At 35.7% G+C, this 18,921-nt stretch overlaps 1 protein-coding gene across 1 annotated transcript; it reads right to left on the reverse strand.

Annotated features, from left to right (window-relative positions):
- Window positions 1–408: 408 nt before the first annotated feature.
- Window positions 409–17,161, reverse strand: LOC143231291 (uncharacterized). The gene is made up of 6 exons (XM_076465840.1): window positions 17,080–17,161; window positions 13,369–13,499; window positions 11,640–11,859; window positions 8,509–8,639; window positions 5,752–5,977; window positions 409–4,166 (listed from the first exon to the last, which is right to left on the reverse strand). Exons 1-6 carry the CDS (start codon window positions 17,159–17,161, stop codon window positions 4,075–4,077), a joined length of 882 nt encoding a protein of 293 aa, XP_076321955.1. The 3' UTR covers window positions 409–4,074.
- Between the last annotated feature and the right edge of the window lie 1,760 nt (window positions 17,162–18,921).

The following is an 18,921-nucleotide window of genomic DNA, read 5'->3' on the forward strand; positions in this document are numbered from 1 at the left end:
ATGAGACTGAAAAGGTACAAGGTACATATCGGTATATTTAAGTATGGAAATATCTGATTATTGAGTTAAAGTAAATAATAAAAACGTATTTATATACAAAAGATATATTATAACAAATTTATGTATAATTAATATGTATAAACATATTTATACTTAAATATTGTGCTAACTGTTATAATAACTTTATGAACATTAAAAAAACATTTTTCATTATTTGAGAAACATTGTTTGTAAGTTGATTAAATGTGAAAAAAAATCAGAATAATAACAATAAATACATTATTAATGTGACTTATGGGTTAAACTATGACATTATTCTGTATTACGTTTATACAACACCAGTACACTATAAAAAAGGTATACACAAACAGTGGATTAATTTACACTTAAGTTACGTGTTTACGAGCTTTTTAACAAGTATCATCATAAAAAAATGTTCTGAGAAAACAAAGAAATGTATTCACAATGCTTGTAAAAACTTCGTACAAATTGAAGACAGCACAATAAACATGAAGAGTTATACGTCAGTACAATAACTAAAAAAAAAAAAAAACAGCTAGATTCTGAAACCAGAAACGAAATATTTGTTTGGAAAACAAACAAGTACATAAGTACAGTTTTAAGATGTGGATTCATATGTATGTTTACAGCTTGGTAGGCAACAGTTGGTTTATTGTTGATTTTAAATGAATGCCAACTCTAACGAGGAAGACGGTGAGAAAACGACTATGAGGTCAAAAGACACACAAAACAAATTTCTATGAAATAAGAAAAAACTCTAAGAGAGAGATTATAAATAACAAAATTAAAATATTAGTTTGTTTATTTTTAATTTCGCGCAAACCTACTCGAGGGCTATCTGCGCCAGCTGTCCCTAATTTAGCAGTGCAAAATAGAGTCATCACCACCAACTCTTGGACTACTCTTTTACCAAAGAATAGTGGGATTTACCGTAACATTTTAATTCTCCACGGCTGAAAGGACGAGCATGTTTGGTGTGATAGGGATTCGAACCCGTCACCCTTAGATTACGAGTCGAACGCCTTAACCCACCAGGCCATGCCGGACCTTAAACACTAGACGTAATTAGTTGATGAAATTGGACAAGCTTCCTTCTTGTAAGGTAATATGTTTACTTAATAAAAGCAAAATAAAACACAAACATTGTAGTGTTTCGCAACTTTTTTGCACATGTTGTGTAACCATGTTATGTCAATAAATTGTTTTAACGGTTTTACGCAAGTTTATTGTACCAGTTTTGCAGTTTTTAGTAATTTTCTGAAAATGGTTTCTTAAATAAATAATAATCAAGAATTTAAATACATTTTTTACGAAGTTTACTTAAAAGCGTTAGTTAAAGTTATTTATTTAGAGCAAAGCCACAAAGGCTACCTGGCACATAGGAGAATCAAACTCTTGATTTTAATGTTGTAAACCTGAAAACTTACTCTTATCTCGGCGGATCGCACTTGTTACTTTTTATCGTTCTTTATAACACACATACAAAAATCAACGTACAATACTTAAAGTTTCACTTATAAAGTTCACATACACCCACATGCTCAGTAAAGTAGCGATTTAACGTGAATCTTATCCGATTTTCGACCCCGCATGGACATGTGGGTTAAGGCGCTCGACTCGTAATCCGAGGGTCGCGGGTTCGAATCCCCGTCACACCAAACATGCTCGCCCTTTCAGCCGTGGGAGCCTTATAATGTGACAGTCCATCCCACTATTCGTTGGTAAAAGAGTAGCCAAAGAGTTGGCGGTGGGTGGTGATGACTAGCTCCCTTTCCACTGGTCTTACGCTGCTAAAGTAGGGACGGCTAGCGCGGATAGCCCTCGTGTAGCTTTGCGCGAAATTCAAAAACAAACAAATTTATACGATTTTTAAGTTGCTCAAATAGCGTAAACTAACGATCATCAAACGGCTTACAAAATTGGCACAAGAAACGTAATAAAACCGTTCCAAAAATAACGCAACGTTTGCGTGTTGTAGGTGTATACTGAAATTTTCAAAATAAAATTAATAGCACACCAAGAATGCAATAAATAACACTTCAAAGCTTAACTCACTCTTCACTTTTCAGTTTCACTTATTTATTCATCAATATATATGTAAATATATTTATATGTTGACGGTTTGTTTTCATTTGTTGAACGGCGAAACATTCAAATTCCTGAAATGCACGTCACATCGTAATTTGATCAATGGAAGTTTTATTTAGGTAAAGTATTTTTGGTCTAAAATCCTTGCTTCGCTCATTTTAATTTTTACAAAAAGCTTACGAATCTCAGCACGTAGTTTTTCAATACATTAGCCAAAATGATACTAGTCACGAGCTAAATATACGTGCAGTACGAAACTGGAAAACGTTGATCTAAGGTTGTTGATAATTACCACAATTATATAAGTATGAGTGTGTGTGTGTGTGAAACTGTCAAAAGAAATAAACTCTACACAAAAGTTGTGAAATTAATAGAACGAAGTGAATGTGTTGTAGAAACACGAAATTGAAAAGGAAACGAATATATCATTTCAAGGTTGTGCATTTGCTGTGATTATATTTTTGTTCGTGGTATGTGTCGCCATCTATTGTGTGCAAAGACATATATTATAAACTATATAAAGCGTTATACATAAGATTTTTATGACCATTTTAGCAAGCATAAAGAGACCATAAAGGATGAAACTGGAATTATAATTGGTAGTTTTTGATTAACGTGTGATAAAATTACATGCATTTGACCCACAAAAAATTGTTCATATCCGGACAGATCAGCGTCCTTCTGTTAAGATGGACTTATCCGTGCAGAGAAGTACAAATATTTGCCGTTTTGATGGAGAAATTTATTTATATACCTTTATCTGTTTATAGAGAAATAAACAAAATGAAAAACATATAGTTTTTTCAGTATTCTAATATTTTCGCTACGTGTGTATTTTTCATTTAATTTCATACCGGTTTCGTGCAATAACGTACCCTTCACTTGATATTTTTTCAATCAAAAATACGCGTATGTTTTAAGGTTTCTTATTTTACACTCTTAGACATATCTGAGTCATGGATTTTTTTATATACGTACTATATATATATATTAAAGTTCTGTGCTCAGTCAATTATTAAGCTTCACTTTCATACACTCACGTGTTACACTATTTATATAGAGGATTTTATTAGCTTGCTTTTCCCTTCCACCAGCCTTTTTAAACCTCAGTGAATACAAGCAAAACGCATTACGTCTCTTTATTCTTTTTAAATGACTTATGGCCATGTAAGGCTGAAGAAAAACAACTGTCAAAACTGTTCCATAAATAATAAAGTTTAAGGACCAAGCAATATAAGGAAATAAATAATAAGCACAATATTATATTTTTTATAATCTTCTATTGTTATACATGAAAGAGGATTTTGAGGATTTGCTTTCTTATTGTTGGCCTTTGTATCAGTTTTTCATATACATGCAGTTGTGTCATGGGTGTGTAAACACAGAGTAAATTTAAGTAAATATGAATATTGCCTTTAACAATACATTAACAAAGTAATCCTTATTTAAGTGTTTAGGTGATCTAACTAGAAACAAATAGAATAAGAAGGAATAACTTGTCTTAGTTAAATTACCGATCAACTGGTAGAAAGAATGATTATATATAAAGTTAGACACGACAAAAAATCGTAATAATTTTTCAGTATCAGGTTCATACGCCACCTACAAAATATACAAGAAATGAATTAATTCACTTTTTGAACATTTAGTTAAGACATTTAACGTCTTAATAAACGTTTATTTAAAACGTGTCGTGACTTTTAAACACGCATATTTTAAGTATAGATATATATATGTGTATTTGACACTGATATACAAAAGTTTACGTTTGTACATTCTTTTAATTAAATATTCCATTGCGCATGCTCTCCAACAAGTACAAATTCAAAGTACGAAGATTACCACTCTATTATATAATGGAATGTATTTCAAAACTATACTGGCAAATAGACAAAATGAGAATCTCATGATGTCTAAGTTTTATCAATAGAGTTGAAGACTAATTTTCTTCCAATTGCAGCCTCGCTAGACCAGTTTAACCAAACGTTTTACTCCAATGACGACGATCAGAACAACTGGTAGAAAACTTCTGATTGGCTGAACACCATTGCCTTGTGCTGTAATACAAAGCCATAATTAAAACAACCACATTTAAGTTTCAATAAAATTTCGCTAGGTAAGTGTAATATTTTTTAGGCTATATTAAATGTCAGATTGTCTACAGCAAGCGTCAACCTACTCTTGATGACGTGAAACCCACTTGAAATAAAAGTGTATCTCAGAACAGCTGGTATGGATTATAACATTTTTACTATTAAAGCAGAGCACAACACAACGTTTCGACCTTTCTAAGTCATCTTCAGTTTAACCAGTGTTCAAACATTATCCATAATTTACAGAAGAAACTACTAAAAGCCATTTTAAACTGGAAATATAAAAAACTAAATGACTTGCAGAAACAAAAAAAAAAATACTATAGACCTTTAACCTGAAGATGACCTAGAATGGTCGAAAAGTTGTTATCTGTTTTAAAAGTAAAAGTATTAATACCCATACCAGCCGTTCTGAGATACAAACATCAACGCAACCGAGTTATGGTTTCTAATTATTCATTATACATGCGAAATTATTGGTCGTTATGAAAGAAAAAAATAGATTGAATAAAATAATTTTATGAATAAATAACAAAACTCTTATTCCAGGAGCAAAACCCGCGGACTGACTGTTCATACTGGTATGAACAGTCAGTCAATCAGTCACAGCTGTTTGATATAATATTTCTAGGACTGACTTGCCCCCCGTTGCTAGGGAAATTTCCCTCACTTCTTGCCCCCCTTGCTAGGGAAATTTCCCACACTTCTTGCCCCCTGTTGCTTGGGAAATTTCCTCCACTGTCAGCCCTTGTTGCTAGGGAAATTTCCCCCACTTCTTTCCCCCCTGTTGATAGGGAAATTTCACCACTGCTTGCCCCCCGTTGCTAGGGAAATTTCTTCACCGCTTGCCCCCCCTGGTATGAACAGTCAGTCAGTCAGTCACAGCTGTTTGATATAATATTTCTAGGACTGACTGTTCATACCAGTCAGACAGTCACAGCTGTTTGATATAACATTTCTAGGACTGACTGTTCATACCAGTCAGACAGTCACAGCTGTTTGATATAACATTTTAGGACTGACTGTTCATACCAGTCAGACAGTCAGTCACAGCTGTTTGATATAATATTTCTAGGACTGACTGTTCATACCAGTCAGACAGTCACAGCTGTTTGATATAACATTTCTAGGACTGACTGTTCATACCAGTCAGACAGTCAGTCACAGCTGTTTGATATAATATTTCTAGGACTGACTGTTCATACCAGTCAGACAGTCACAGCTGTTTGATATAACATTTCTAGGACTGACTGTTCATACCAGTCAGACAGTCAGTCACAGCTGTTTGATATAATATTTCTAGGACTGACTGTTCATACCAGTCAGACAGTCAGTCACAGCTGTTTGATATAATATTTCTAGAAACTGATTATAAATATTCTTCATACTTCTGGACGTAATAAATTTCAAGTTTCTACAAACCAGTTGTCAACTTTTTTGAAATACATTAGAATAACAGTAAAATGGACATCAAAAATATTTTACTCTATCAAAGTTCTAATCAATCAAAAACTAATTAAAACTAATAGTTAAAACTACATTTTGTAACCTTTGCTCTCGGATGCATGAAACCCTGAATTCTTATGATGGCTGCCAAATACTTCTTCTCTGGTGGTCATGTTCATAACTTCAGATAAGGTTGATGTACACTTAAGATGCATTTCTCCGTTTTGAAAGTGTTTTTTTCTCACAACAAATCTGAGCCCTAGAACACTTGTGATCATTCCATCTCTGCCCAGAAGGAAGGGATAGTTCACCAAGTACTTATTGTTGGCCTAAATGGAGAAAAAACAAAGATATTCTGACAATAAAGAACGAACAAAATGACTTTAATTGTACGAGCTACGCTGAATTATCACTAATTTTTCTCCAGGAGTTAAATATTTGTTTGTTTGTTTTTGAAATTCGCGAAAAGCTACTCGAGGGCTATCTGTGCTAGCCGTCCCTAATTTAGCAGTGTAAGACTAGAGGAAAGGCAGCTAGTCATCACCACCTACTGCCAACTCTTGGGCTACTCTTTTACCATCGAATAGTGGGATTGACCGTTACATTATAATGCTCCCACGGCTGAAAGGGCGAACATATTTGGTACGACGGGGATTCGAACCAACGACCCTCAGATTACAAGTCGAACGCCTTAACACACTTGGCCATGCCGGGCCGCCAGGAGTTAAAAGACATCCCGAAAAGTATTGGAAAGCAACACTTATAGTTTGAAATTTTTGTAAACTGATAAGTTGTATCACGATAAAGGTGCGTATAGTGCCAGAAGGTGGCCTGGCATGGCCAAGCGTGTTAAGGCGTGCGACTCGTAATCTGATGGTAGCGGGTTCAAATCCCTGTCGCACCAAACATGCTCACCCTTTCAGTCATGAGGCGTTATAATGTTACAGTCAATCCCACTCTTCGTTGGCAAAAGAGTAGCCCAAGAGTTGGCGATGGGTGGTGATGACTAGCTGCCTTCCCTCTAGCTTTATACTGGTAAATTAGGGACGGCTAGCGCAGATAGCCTTCGTGTAGCTTTGCGCAAAATTCAACAAACAAACAGCTACTTGAGGATTATCTGCGTTGACTTTCCTCAGACTTTAGTAGAACAGCTATCCCTGGACTTACACCGCTGGAAACCAGCTTTATTGATGACGAGAAACCCACTTGAAATTAAAATATATCTCAGAACGGCTGGTATGGGCATTAACTCTATAGATAAGGAGAAAAGAACGTTTCGACCTTTCTAGGTCATCTTCAGGTTAAAAAAGATAGAGTTTGCAACTGACCGTTGCCAAATACATGTCTTAGGGACGAGAGTATAAACGGGTATGGGATTGTAGGGGGCGTTGCAGGTGTATGTTAATAACCTGACATCCTAAAAGATCGAAACGTTGTTCTCTCCTTCTCAAATGATAGTACCCATAGAAACCAGCTTTCTATATTCACAGAGCAGCAATATCCCTTTGTGTTGCTTTGAGCTTAAGAATAACAATTTAGAAATAATAGACTACAGAGAAGACAGCTAGTAAACACCCGCCGAATGTTTGGGACATTTTTTTTTAATTTAGAAGTGATAAACTAGAGAGAAGACAGCTAGTCAATATCAACCAAGTGCTTGCCAACGACAAGTGAGATTGAACGAAACGTTATAACGTCTGTACTGTCGAAGGTGCGAGTATGTTCAGCGACAGGATTCGAACCGGTGACACCCTATTTTCACCCTATTTTGCGAGATTCGCTATTCATTGAGTATTCAACACGGTAATAGAGACAAAAATGACTGGTGAAACAGTTGAACGTACTTACTGTAATTATCAATTCGTTAAAATATCGACTCACAATCTGCGAGCCACTGCACTCAAGCAAGTCACCAAACATGCTATTTCTTTCAGCTACGGGGCTGTTATAAAGTGATGGTCAATCCCAATCTTCATTGATTATAGTGACCCTTATCTCTAGTCTATCATTTCAAGATTAATTATAAGTGTAGATAGCTTTCGAGCAGCATTGCGCGGGACCCGTCATAGCCAGTTGGCTAGAGTTCTTAACTCACAATTTGAGGGTCATGGGTTCGAATTGCTGTTACACCAAACATGATCGCTTTTTCAGCCGTAAGGGCATTATAATGTTGTGGTCAATCCCACTATTTGTTGGTAAAAAGAGTATTCCAAGAGTTGGCGGTGGGCGGTGAAGATTATCTGCCTTCACTCTGGCCCTACACTACTAAATTAGGGAGGGCTAGTGCAGATAGTCTTCGTGTAGCTTTGTGCCAAATTTAGAACCAAACACGCTTTGCACAAATATCTGAAGACAAATGGTAGGTTTTCTTTATGCGTCAGAGGAGTGTTAGTTTTGGAGTAACGCGTCAGTTTATCGTATTTTATCCTTAAGACCTGTTGAAAATTATTGTAAAATGTAAAAAAAGGCTAAAAAAAAGTAGTTCATTGAAGAAATAAATGGGTGTTTGGTGTTGTTTTTTTTTAAACTAGTTCACCGCATCCTGGGCCTGGCATGGCCAAGCGCGTAAGGCGTGCGACTCGTAATCCGAGGGTCGCGGGTTCGCGCCCGCGTCGCGCTAAACATGCTCGCCCTCCCAGCCGTAGGGGCGTATAATGTGACGGTCAATCCCACTATTCATTGGTAAAAGAGTAGCCCAAGAGTTGGCGGTGGGTGGTGATGACTAGCTGCCTTCCCTCTAATTTTACACTGCTAAATTAGGGACGGCTAGCACAGATAGCCCTCGAGTAGCTTTGTGCGAAATTCAAAAACAATCACCGCATTTATTTATTTTTGTAATTATCTTTGCAAAACAACTTACTTGATTTTCATTTATGAACCAGCGAAGAATTGCAGGTGTGTTGGAAGTGGTCGAAGTACAGTTGACGTCAACAACATCCTTGATTCGGTAAGCAGAATATCCACCTGTAATTACGGGGCCTTTATTGGAGCCTGCAGGGTCACGAGAAAAAACAACAACATAATCTTTGTTGTAATTAAGCTAATTTATTTTATATATATTTCAAGATTGTTCAATTATTGACGAAAAAAATACGTATAGTTGTGATTTAAAAATAAATTTAGCTCAGCTGATACATCATTTCTCTTTGAATATAGTAGTGGTTAAAATTACTTTTTATGACAAAAAAAATAGTAGAGGGTGTGTGTTTTGTTATAGCAAAGCCACATCGGGTTGTCTCCTGAGTCCACCGAGATGAAATTGAACCCTTGATTTTAGCGTTAGAAATTCGTAGACTTACAATTGTATCAGTGGGGTACTTTAGTGTAGGGCAATTCAGTTAAAGTTTGGCCAGGTATGACCAGGTGGGTTAAGGCGTTCGACTGGTAATCTGAGAGTCGCGGGTTCGAGCCTCGGTCGCACCAAACATGCTCGCCATTTCAGCCGTAGAAGCGTTAGTAGGTTATAGTCAATCCCACTATTCGTTGATAAAAGAGTAGTCCAAGTGTTGAAGGTGGGTGGTGATAACTAGCTGCCTTCCCTCTAGTCATACACTGCTAAATTAGATAGCCCTCGAGTAGCTTTGTGCGAAATTGAAAAACAAATAAACAAAACAGTTAAAGTTTATATTTACTACGTGGCTCAACGGTAAGTCTGATTGCTTTGATGTTGTGAATTAGAGTGGAACACTTAACATGGGTATAAAAAAATAAATCGAATGAAATATGGCTGATTATTGAACAAATAAGAGAGGTTTTAAATAAAGTACTTTATCAATATAATAACAGCAGTTATTTCTTGCATGGATTGCTATCTGGGTGAAGACAGGAAGTGCGATAACATGGAAAGTTTAATCTTTTGGTTTTATTGGACAGAAACTTTAAAAAATAAGACGAAAGTTAAATGATATGTATAAGCTTCCTCTAAAAATTAATTAATTGTAGGTAGAAAACACATTGAATTCATATAACAACTTGTGTTTTTAACTTCTCACGAAAGTGTTTACTATAAACTGTCCAATGGAAGGGTGGTATGATCGGCTAAGGAAGTGTTATTTTAACACTGCAGATCCCGTAGTTAAGGCGCTTGATTCTTAATCTGATGGACGCGGGTTCGAATCTTCGTCGTATCAAACATATTCGCCCTTCCAACCTTGGGCCCCCCAGTGACTCAGCGGTATGTCTGCGGACTTACAATGCTAAAAACCGGGTTTCGATACCTGTGGTGGGCAGAGCACAGATAGCCCATTGTGGAGATTTGTGCTTAATTCAAAAACAACAAAAACATCCAATCTTGCGGGGCGTTATAATGTTATAAGCCATTAGTAAAAGAGTAGCCCCAAAGTTGGCGGTTGATGGTGATTACTAGCTGCTTTTCCTCTTGCCCAACAGTGCTAAATCAGGGACAGGTAGCCATCGTGTAGCTTTGGCGAAATTAAAAACAATTTTAGCACTATGGGGTGGCTTTTTCATTTTATAGTGCCGGGGAATGTGGGGTCAGTGGTATTCTTGTAGACTTGCGAAGTAAAATCACCTCAGTGGATATTTCACAGGTAACCTATTCTGTGGCTTTGTCAAAAAACGAACAATTTTGCTTCATCAGTGATGACGAGAAAACCCACTTGTAGAGAAAAATATATATGTAAAAACCGCTGGTTTGGGTTGAGAAAATTTTCATGTAGAGGAGCGAACAACGTTTTGACCTTCTTCGAAACGTTGTTCGCTCTTCTACATAAAAATTTTCTCAACCTAAACCAACCGTTTTTACATATATAATTTTGTATCATGATTCAACGACCCGTGGACGCTTGTAGTGTCATCTTTTGAGAGTTTATAACTGTAGAGGAACATTTTTACAGATGCCTTTTGGACGAAAGATGCCCCAAACATTTTAAGAAAATTAGTCTTATAAAAAGTTGTTTGTTTTTGAATTTCGTGCTTAATTTTACAGCGTAAGACTAGAGGGAAGGCAGATAGTCATCATCACCTACCGCCAACTCTTGGGCTACTCTTTTACTAACGAATTGGAATGGCCATAACATTATAACACCAACAAGGCTGAAAGGGCGAGTTTGTTTGGTGCGACCGGGATTCGAACCCCCGACCCTCAGATTACAAGGCGAGCGCCTCAACCAACTGCTCTTGCCGGGCCGTTATCAAAAGAACAACCAAAAATAGAAATAGATCATTGAATAAGTTAAAAAATGTTTTAAACAAGTATTTTCAGTTTCAAAGAACTTGTGCTTCATGTCATTGACATAATAAAGTTACAGATATATTTTATTTTTCATAAATAATTTATTTAATTGCAATTCTAATAAAATGTAGATTGTGGTGATTTCTGTGTTGATGAAATTGATAATTTAGATAAATAGATAATTTATAGTGTAGTTGTGTATAATTTAGGACCAAAGCTCTCAGCTGGTTATATCACCCTCTGCGGAAAGTAATTAGTGACCATTTCAGTCATGCTAATAACAGTTCAACAATAACACGGAAAATTTACATTTTTATTATTTAAATTACGTCACATCTTAATATGTAAATAATAGTGTGATTAATTAGTAATATTTTACTGTAAAGCAATTTGCTTGCGTAGAAAATATTTGGCACTGCCATTGTTCGAGCCTGTTTTCCCCGTCATTTCAAAAGTGAATGTTGAGCTTTGCATGCGTGCGCAGCTTTTTAAACTCAGCGCGGGAAGTGAGCACCGTAAACGCGAGACAGACGAGCGTACAAACATATACTATGGTTTGCTATGTATATCTAACCTGTGGATGCAAATAACGAAATTAATAATTTATTTAACTTTATTTTATTATCCAAGGTGCTTACTAATAAAATAATTTGCCAAAAGGAATGTTTTTACTAACTTCAATAGTTTGTATTGTAGAGAAAAAAAATTAATAACTGAACTTATAAAAAATTATTTATATTGGCTTATTGGTAATTGAACTGAACTAAATATCCTCTGAACATACATTTGAACATTACCTAAACTTGGATAAGGACTTGAACGTGAGAGATTACCACGTATGATAATTTCCTCACTGCTTAGGGAGTAGTTGTTTGAAATAACAGCTGAACATCTCAGAGTTAGGGTATCTCGTATGAAGTGGTCATATGTGACCTCAAAATAAAGGCCTAGCATAGAACTAACCAGGCCACCAATGTGTTCGCTCTCTGGATAGGCGGTTAAAAGGTTTTCAGGAAGCTACGAAATATAAACAAAAACATTTTAAAACATCACACGTTACAACTAACGAAACTCATTTTAAAGCGATATACTTATAAATTAGAAGGCTGGAGATGTCAGACAATAACGTTACAAAATGTCAGAGTGACCAACTGATAAATGATTAATATACATGCTAATGTGTTTATTTATTGTGAATTTGTTTGAGGGTGTTTAGCCAAATGTAGATGTCCTGCTTTGTCGTTTCGCTCTGTACATTATAATATTAATAATATAAAATTCATTAGCTATTAAAAATGGACAACGATAATAACTAAGAAAAGACACTCAAGCTTACTTAAAAAAAATCCAGTAGTGAGAGATAGTAACAATAGTGTTCATTTAACCAGTGTAACAAGTATACTTATTTAAACACGGTAACAATAGTACTTATCTAAACACGGTAACAATAATACTTATCTCACCAGGGTAACAATAATACTTATCTAAACATGGTAACAGTAGTGTTCATCTAAACGTGGTAACAATAATACTTATCTCACCAGGGTAACAATAATACTTATCTAAACATGGTAACAGTAGTGTTCATCTAAACGTGGTAACAATAATACTTATCTCACCAGGGTAACAATAATACTTATCTAAACATGGTAACAGTAGTGTTCATCTAAACGTGGTAACAATAATACTTATCTCACCAGGGTAACAATAATACTTATCTAAACATGGTAACAAAAGTGCTTATCAACCATGATGGAGGTTTTTATTTTTAAGTGTAATTTTAACCTGTTTCAGGTTGTTATTATTGGTGTTAGATAACGTTCACAAGTTCTCATTAACAGTAAAATACGTGTTAAGGATACCGTTATTAAAACGTTGGAACAAATGCACTCTTTCACGAACAATCTACACGTGTCAGTTACTGATTGGTTGTTTGAAATTGAATAATATTCAAAGTATGCTGTTTCAAAGTTCGAAAAATGGATATCTATCATTTTCGTTTGAGACGTAGAAATAAAAAAGAAATAAAATATTTTAAAGTCGCATTGAAAGAAAACGATTTAAATAAAGAGACCATCATATACGGAGAAAGGTTTATGGATAATATAAATTATATATTTGATTAACATTTCTTACTTGTGTACTTTTAAATACGATATGAAAATGTCAATAAACATATTTAAGTAATTAAGATATATTATTTTAAACACTGATGTAACTCCATGATACAGTAGAAAATGTTTAAGTGTATTAATTAAAATTAAAACGTTTTACCCAGTTTAAAATATGTTAATCACTTTTCTGGTATTGTAAGGAACACGCGCATTTCACCAGAAAGTTTCGTTTTCTGTATGTGTGCACTTACGTTACTGTTTTTAATCTTTTGTGTTTGACTGTTTTATGCTCACCGGCTGCGATTAGGATAGAAACGTTCAAATACTTAAAGTAATGTCTAGCTACTTGGAAACTTTTCAATTCTTCGATAATAAAGAAAATCCAAATAAAAAGAATATTTCAGAAAGCCACCTCTTTGTTGTTTATAAACCAGTGGATTTTGGCAGCTGGTCGAGACGGTGATCTGCAAGTGACGTTAACGTTGTCTCCAACGTCATACTTCGGTTGGATGCCTTCGACGACAGGGCCATCTCGTGGTATAACTGCAAACAAAGAGCAATATATTTATCTGAATGCTAAAAATACATAATTATTATACCATATATATAAAACTTTCTTTAGACGGTAAACCAATAAGACCTAACTTGATAACAGCATAAATTAACAAACCATACAAAGACAAACTTAGTAATTGCTTTCCAAAAGCAATAACGGTTTGTTCCACACATACAAAAGTAATACAAATAATGTCACGCGTAAAGTTTTAAAATCTCATATAAATATACGACTGCTATTTATATGTGTGTTTAATATTTTTCTTACAGAAAAACTATCTCTGTCTATCTGTTGTGTCCACCGAGTGGAGTCGAACTCCTGATTTTAGTCTTGTAAACTAAGAAAATTAATTCTATAATTTTGTGTGAAAAACACATTTTTCAAGCTTTTATGATTACGCGTGTTTGTGTGCCATAAAACAACTTTATATGAAGACAAGTTGTTGTTTGGAGGTAAGCACAAAGTCACACCAGGGCTATTTGTGATCTGCCCACCATCGGTATCGAAACATCCTTTCTACCGATACAAGTCTACAGACATGTCGCTGTGCCACTGATGGACTAAATAAAGTTTTGATAAAAACAACTAGATCGTTTTATAAGAATAATTTTGTAGCTCGTACAACTATTTTTAAATCGTCAGGATTCATTTTGGCAGCCATATTAAAAAACTAACAAATAAACAAAGAACAGCATTCAATTGTTCACATAAATTATCTTGAGAGTATTTAATATATAGTATAAAGGACTCAAAATTTGTTAAAATTGATCAATGGATATATTAGAGAAGAAATCATAGCATAATATTAAAAAATTCCATTTATTCTTATATATATAAAGTTTGAGTTAGACGTGAATTTCTCTAGGCTGTATAGAGAATGTTGAATGGTCCGGCCTGGCCAGGTGGGTTCAGGCGTTCGACTCGTAATCTAAGGGTCGCGGGTTAGAATCACCGTCGTACCAAACATGCTCGCCCTTTTAGCCGTGGGGGCGTTATAATATACGGTCAATCCCACTATTCGTTGGTAAGAAGAGTAGCCCAAGAGTTGGCGGTGGATGGTGATAACTAGCTGCCTTCTCTATAGTCTTACACTGCTAAATTAGGGACAGCTAACAAAGATAGCCCTCGTATAGCTCCGCGCGAAAATAAAAAAACAAACAATAAAAGAATGTTGAACTCTATATATCCGATGGAATCCGTAAACATGGCTCTACTATCATAAGAGCTATTGTTTCTTCTTGTCAGAAAAAAGTTATCCCTTTATTGTTACATTTAACAGCCGTTGTTGTTTTGAGACAGCTATGATAAAACAACGTTAGTTCAATGACTAAAAAAAAACATATACTTTCACATTAGATTGTATCTTTATATTCTATAGTATACGTTACCAACAGTAATTAGTAAAAGGGAACATTTGCCGATTATTTTTTAGAGCGGTACAAAAAAACGCTTGGGTTTGTGACCGTGATATTACTTGGGGTGGTTTTACACATTTCTGTGTTTACTTAGCATACATTAGCAGCGGAAACCCACTCTAACTTATTGATTCTACTCAACAAAGATGATATATATCACGTTCACAAAGTGTAGCGAGTGTCGAACACTCAGTACAAGCTTCTTGGCGTTGGAGCGGTTTATACTGACGAGGAACCTCGTGAATACTAACGAAATTCGTCAGTTATTTGCTTTTGTAGTTAAGCCGACGAGAGTCATGGCGTTTGTTGCCTTAGAAAATTTCTTTCTGACAAGGGCCCGGCACGGCCAAGCGCGTTAAGTCGTGCGACTCATAATTCGAGGGTCGCAGGTTCGCATCCCCGTCGCGCCAAACATGCTCGCCCTTTTAGCCGTGGGGGCGTTATAATGTGACGGTCAATCCCACTATTCGTTGGTAAAAGAGTAGCCCAAGAGTTGGCGGTGGGTGATGATGACTAGCTGCCTTCCCTCTAGTCTTACACTGCAAAATTAGAGACGGCTAGCACAGATAGCCCTCATGTAGCTTCGTGCGAAATTCAAAAATAAAACAAATCTTTCAGACAAAAACAATTCTTTTCAATGTTTAATAGTTTCTCTCTTCACGAAAATGTTGGCGGATATTACTTTTAGAAGCTGCTCAAACTCAAGGATATAATATTTTAATCGTGTTATTTCAAAAGATTCAATGTTGCTGGAAACAACTGTTTGTTTTAAATTAAGCACACAGTCACACAAAGTTTTCTTAGCGTTCAAAGTCCGCAGACATACCGTTGTGCCAGTGGAGGCGCTGGAAACAAGAAAACTCTTGAAATAAAATTGTCTTTTACGTGGGAGATGAAATATTTCTCTATTCAGTAAGCGCTTTACTTTCAGTTACAGTAAAATATTCTTTTTCTAAATGCAATTGAAGACTAAACTACAGATCACAGAACTGACATCACACAAGCTGTAATTCAGATGTCATTTAGAAGACTTCTTTTATTCTGTGTATTTGGATATTATGTGGTATATAAGGGTCTGATATACTCTATAAAAGTGGGATGTTCATGAAAATGATATTATATATCTAATAATCTATTAATATCACAAATTAAATGATTGTTTACTAAAAATATTGTAAAAAAAACAGTAAATGTAATGATATTAAACCTAATTAGTTTGTTTGTTTTGAATTTCGCGCAAAGCTACACGAGGGCTATCTACGCTAGCCGTCCCTAATTTAGCAGTAAGACTAGAGGGAAAACAGCGAGGCATCACCACCCACTGCCATCTCTTAGGCTACTCTTTTACCAATGAATAGTGGGACTGACCGTCACATTATAGCGCCCCACGCTTGAAAGGGCGAGTTTGTTTGGTGTGACGGGAATTCGAACCCGCGACTCTCAGACTACGAGTCGAGTGTCTCAACCACCTGGCCATGCCGGGCTCCTAATTAGTTAGTAAACAATATTGTAAAATAAATAAGAAAATGTGGTGATATTAAGCCTAATTAGTTAGTGTTTGTTTGTTTTGAATTTCGCGCGAAGCTACTCAAGGGCTATCTGCGCTAGCTGTCCCTAATTTAGTAGTGTAAGACTAGAGGGAAGGCAGCTAGTCATCACCATCCACCGCCAACTCTTGGGCTACCCTTTTACCAACGAATAGTTGGATTGGTCGTCACATTATAACGCCCCCACGGTTGAAAGGGCGAGCATGTTTGGTGCGACGATGATGCGAACCCGCGACCCTCAGATTACGAGTCGCACGCCTTAACCCACCTGGCCATGCCGGGCCTTGAGAAATACTATTCATTTTATAACGAATATTTACACATTCTTTGTGTCTTACTTAAAACTTATTCTCATCTTCGGTTGAAAAATTAAAATGACAGAGAGAGGTAAAGTAACATTATTTTTGTCTGTTTGCTCTAGAATATGTAGCTGAAAATGAGGTTTTAATTGTGTTTAGCTTCATTCAAACACAAAATTATGAATCAAAGAAGTTAGGAACTTTAACATTTCTGAGACGATATCTTCATCAGGTATTTGTATAGCGACATGATGAACGTAACACTAGTAAGTGTTTGTTCAGTTCCTCGTTGCAAAATGGGCTTACTGTGTCGTGCCATCCAAGGGGACCGAGCCCGAATTTTAATATTATAAGCCCTTACATTTATCACTAAGCCACCAGTAGGCATTTTTAATCGTGTAGGTCCTCCATTGGCACAGTAATATATTTGTGGACTTACAACTATAGAATCCGGATTTCGATACCCATGATGGGCAAAGCACAACTAGCCAATTGTATAGCTTTGTGTTTAACTTTAAAACTAACAGTCAAGTAGTCATTTGAAAAGGATTATAGAAGTGCCTTATATTTCAGAATAAACACGTATTAAGATGAAGTACAAGATATATCCCTAATTTTGATGTTTTCAAGTTGAGCACAAAGCTACACAATGGGATATCTGTGCTCTTCCAACAACGAGTATTGAAACCCATTTCTAGCGTTATAGGTCCGCAGAAATACCGCTGTGTCACTGAAAAGACCCAAATTTTGAACTACTGACCAGAAAGAAGGAAGCCAGCCAATAGCTCCTCACCGCTCACCATTCATTCGAAGAGAATGACATCTTTCTTATAACGCACCAATAGCTGAATATACGGGAAATATTTTGTAGATAGCGTCGAAATCCACAGGGATTAACCATGTCAATAACCAAAAGAACATGACTGGTAAAATAGTGTAACTGTATAAGTATTTTAGGCTTAAGGATATTCTCAAAAGTAGTTGTAATTCATATTTATTAAGAGATAACGTAAGAAAATAAAATTTTAGTAATTATAAAAAACACAACTGTAATATTTAAAATTTTGTACGTGTTGAAAATATTCTTACTGATAAAGTTATAATAATGATGAAGGGCCTGGCATGGCCAGGTGGTCAAGGCACTTGACTCGTAATCCCCCTCACACCAAACATGTTCGCTCTTTCAGCCGTGATGGTCAATCCCACTATTAATCGGTAAAAGAGTAGCCCAAGAATTGGCGGTGTGTAGTGATGACTACCTGCCTTCCCTCTAGCCACCCCTGCTAAAGTAGGGGTGGCTAGCGCAGATAGCTCTCGTGTAGCTTTGCGCGAGATTCAAAACAATAATGATGAAAATAAAAATACATAAGCGCCACGTAGAATAAAGATAGGAGGATTACTTCTTCAGATGTTTTGTAAACTGCCTCGCTCTCTTTGAGCACAACAGTACAAAATTTTCCCATTGGAAAGCAACTAATGAGAGTGGAAAGAACTTTCCTAAAAAACACGAGATTTGAGGATTTACTGATTCGTAAAGCAGCAACGCTTTACAAACTTTAATACGGAAAACATCATGAGAAAGATTTAAGAAGTGGTTTACATTTTCTTAAATACAAGGTTCTAATAACACGGATTTATAATCAGAATGAAAGTAATGCGATGCCAAATGTGTTTTTCAGCTTAGTTTTATATTTGCGTGTAATATAAACGTCTTTAATATTCGAAGTAAAGGCTGAGGACAGAATTTCTTAAGAATTGACTTGTTCGTGTTTGAGTAGCAGTCAGGTTAGAGTTTAAGTTAAATGTTCTAATTTAGCATGAATCTAAGATATAGCGTTTGTAAAAAACATAGCTTGTTTTAGAACTCCGTCTCATCGTTTAATATAAGGAAATTCGTAAAATACCAGCAAAGTTATTAAAATTACCGGAACATCGCTGTCTTTACGGATGAATGAATTTTAAAAGAAGGAGTGAATTTTGAACAACGTGGTGTTCGGTTACACAAGAACGTTGAAAGAACCATGTAAGTATCATATTGATATATTGGTGGAGTTTTCATTGAAAACGTTACTTTAGATAGATGTTTTGATTATTAGTTGTACTAATGTAGTGAGAGTTAAAAAATAAAAATAATCATAGCTCTTTTGA

This window comes from Tachypleus tridentatus, chromosome 11, assembly GCF_004210375.1.
Source record: "Tachypleus tridentatus isolate NWPU-2018 chromosome 11, ASM421037v1, whole genome shotgun sequence".
Taxonomy (NCBI): Eukaryota; Metazoa; Arthropoda; class Merostomata; order Xiphosura; family Limulidae; genus Tachypleus; species Tachypleus tridentatus.

Coding starts and splice junctions, on each gene's coding strand:
- LOC143231291 (XM_076465840.1), bottom strand. CDS start 17,161: ATGCCTACTGGTGGCTTAGTGATAAATGTAAGGGCTTATAATATTAAA. Junction 5,978..8,508: donor GGTTCATAAATGAAAATCAA/GTAAGTTGTTTT, acceptor TTCTCCATTTAG/GCCAACAATAAGTACTTGGT. Junction 4,167..5,751: donor TCATGCATCCGAGAGCAAAG/GTTACAAAATGT, acceptor TTTGTATTACAG/CACAAGGCAATGGTGTTCAG.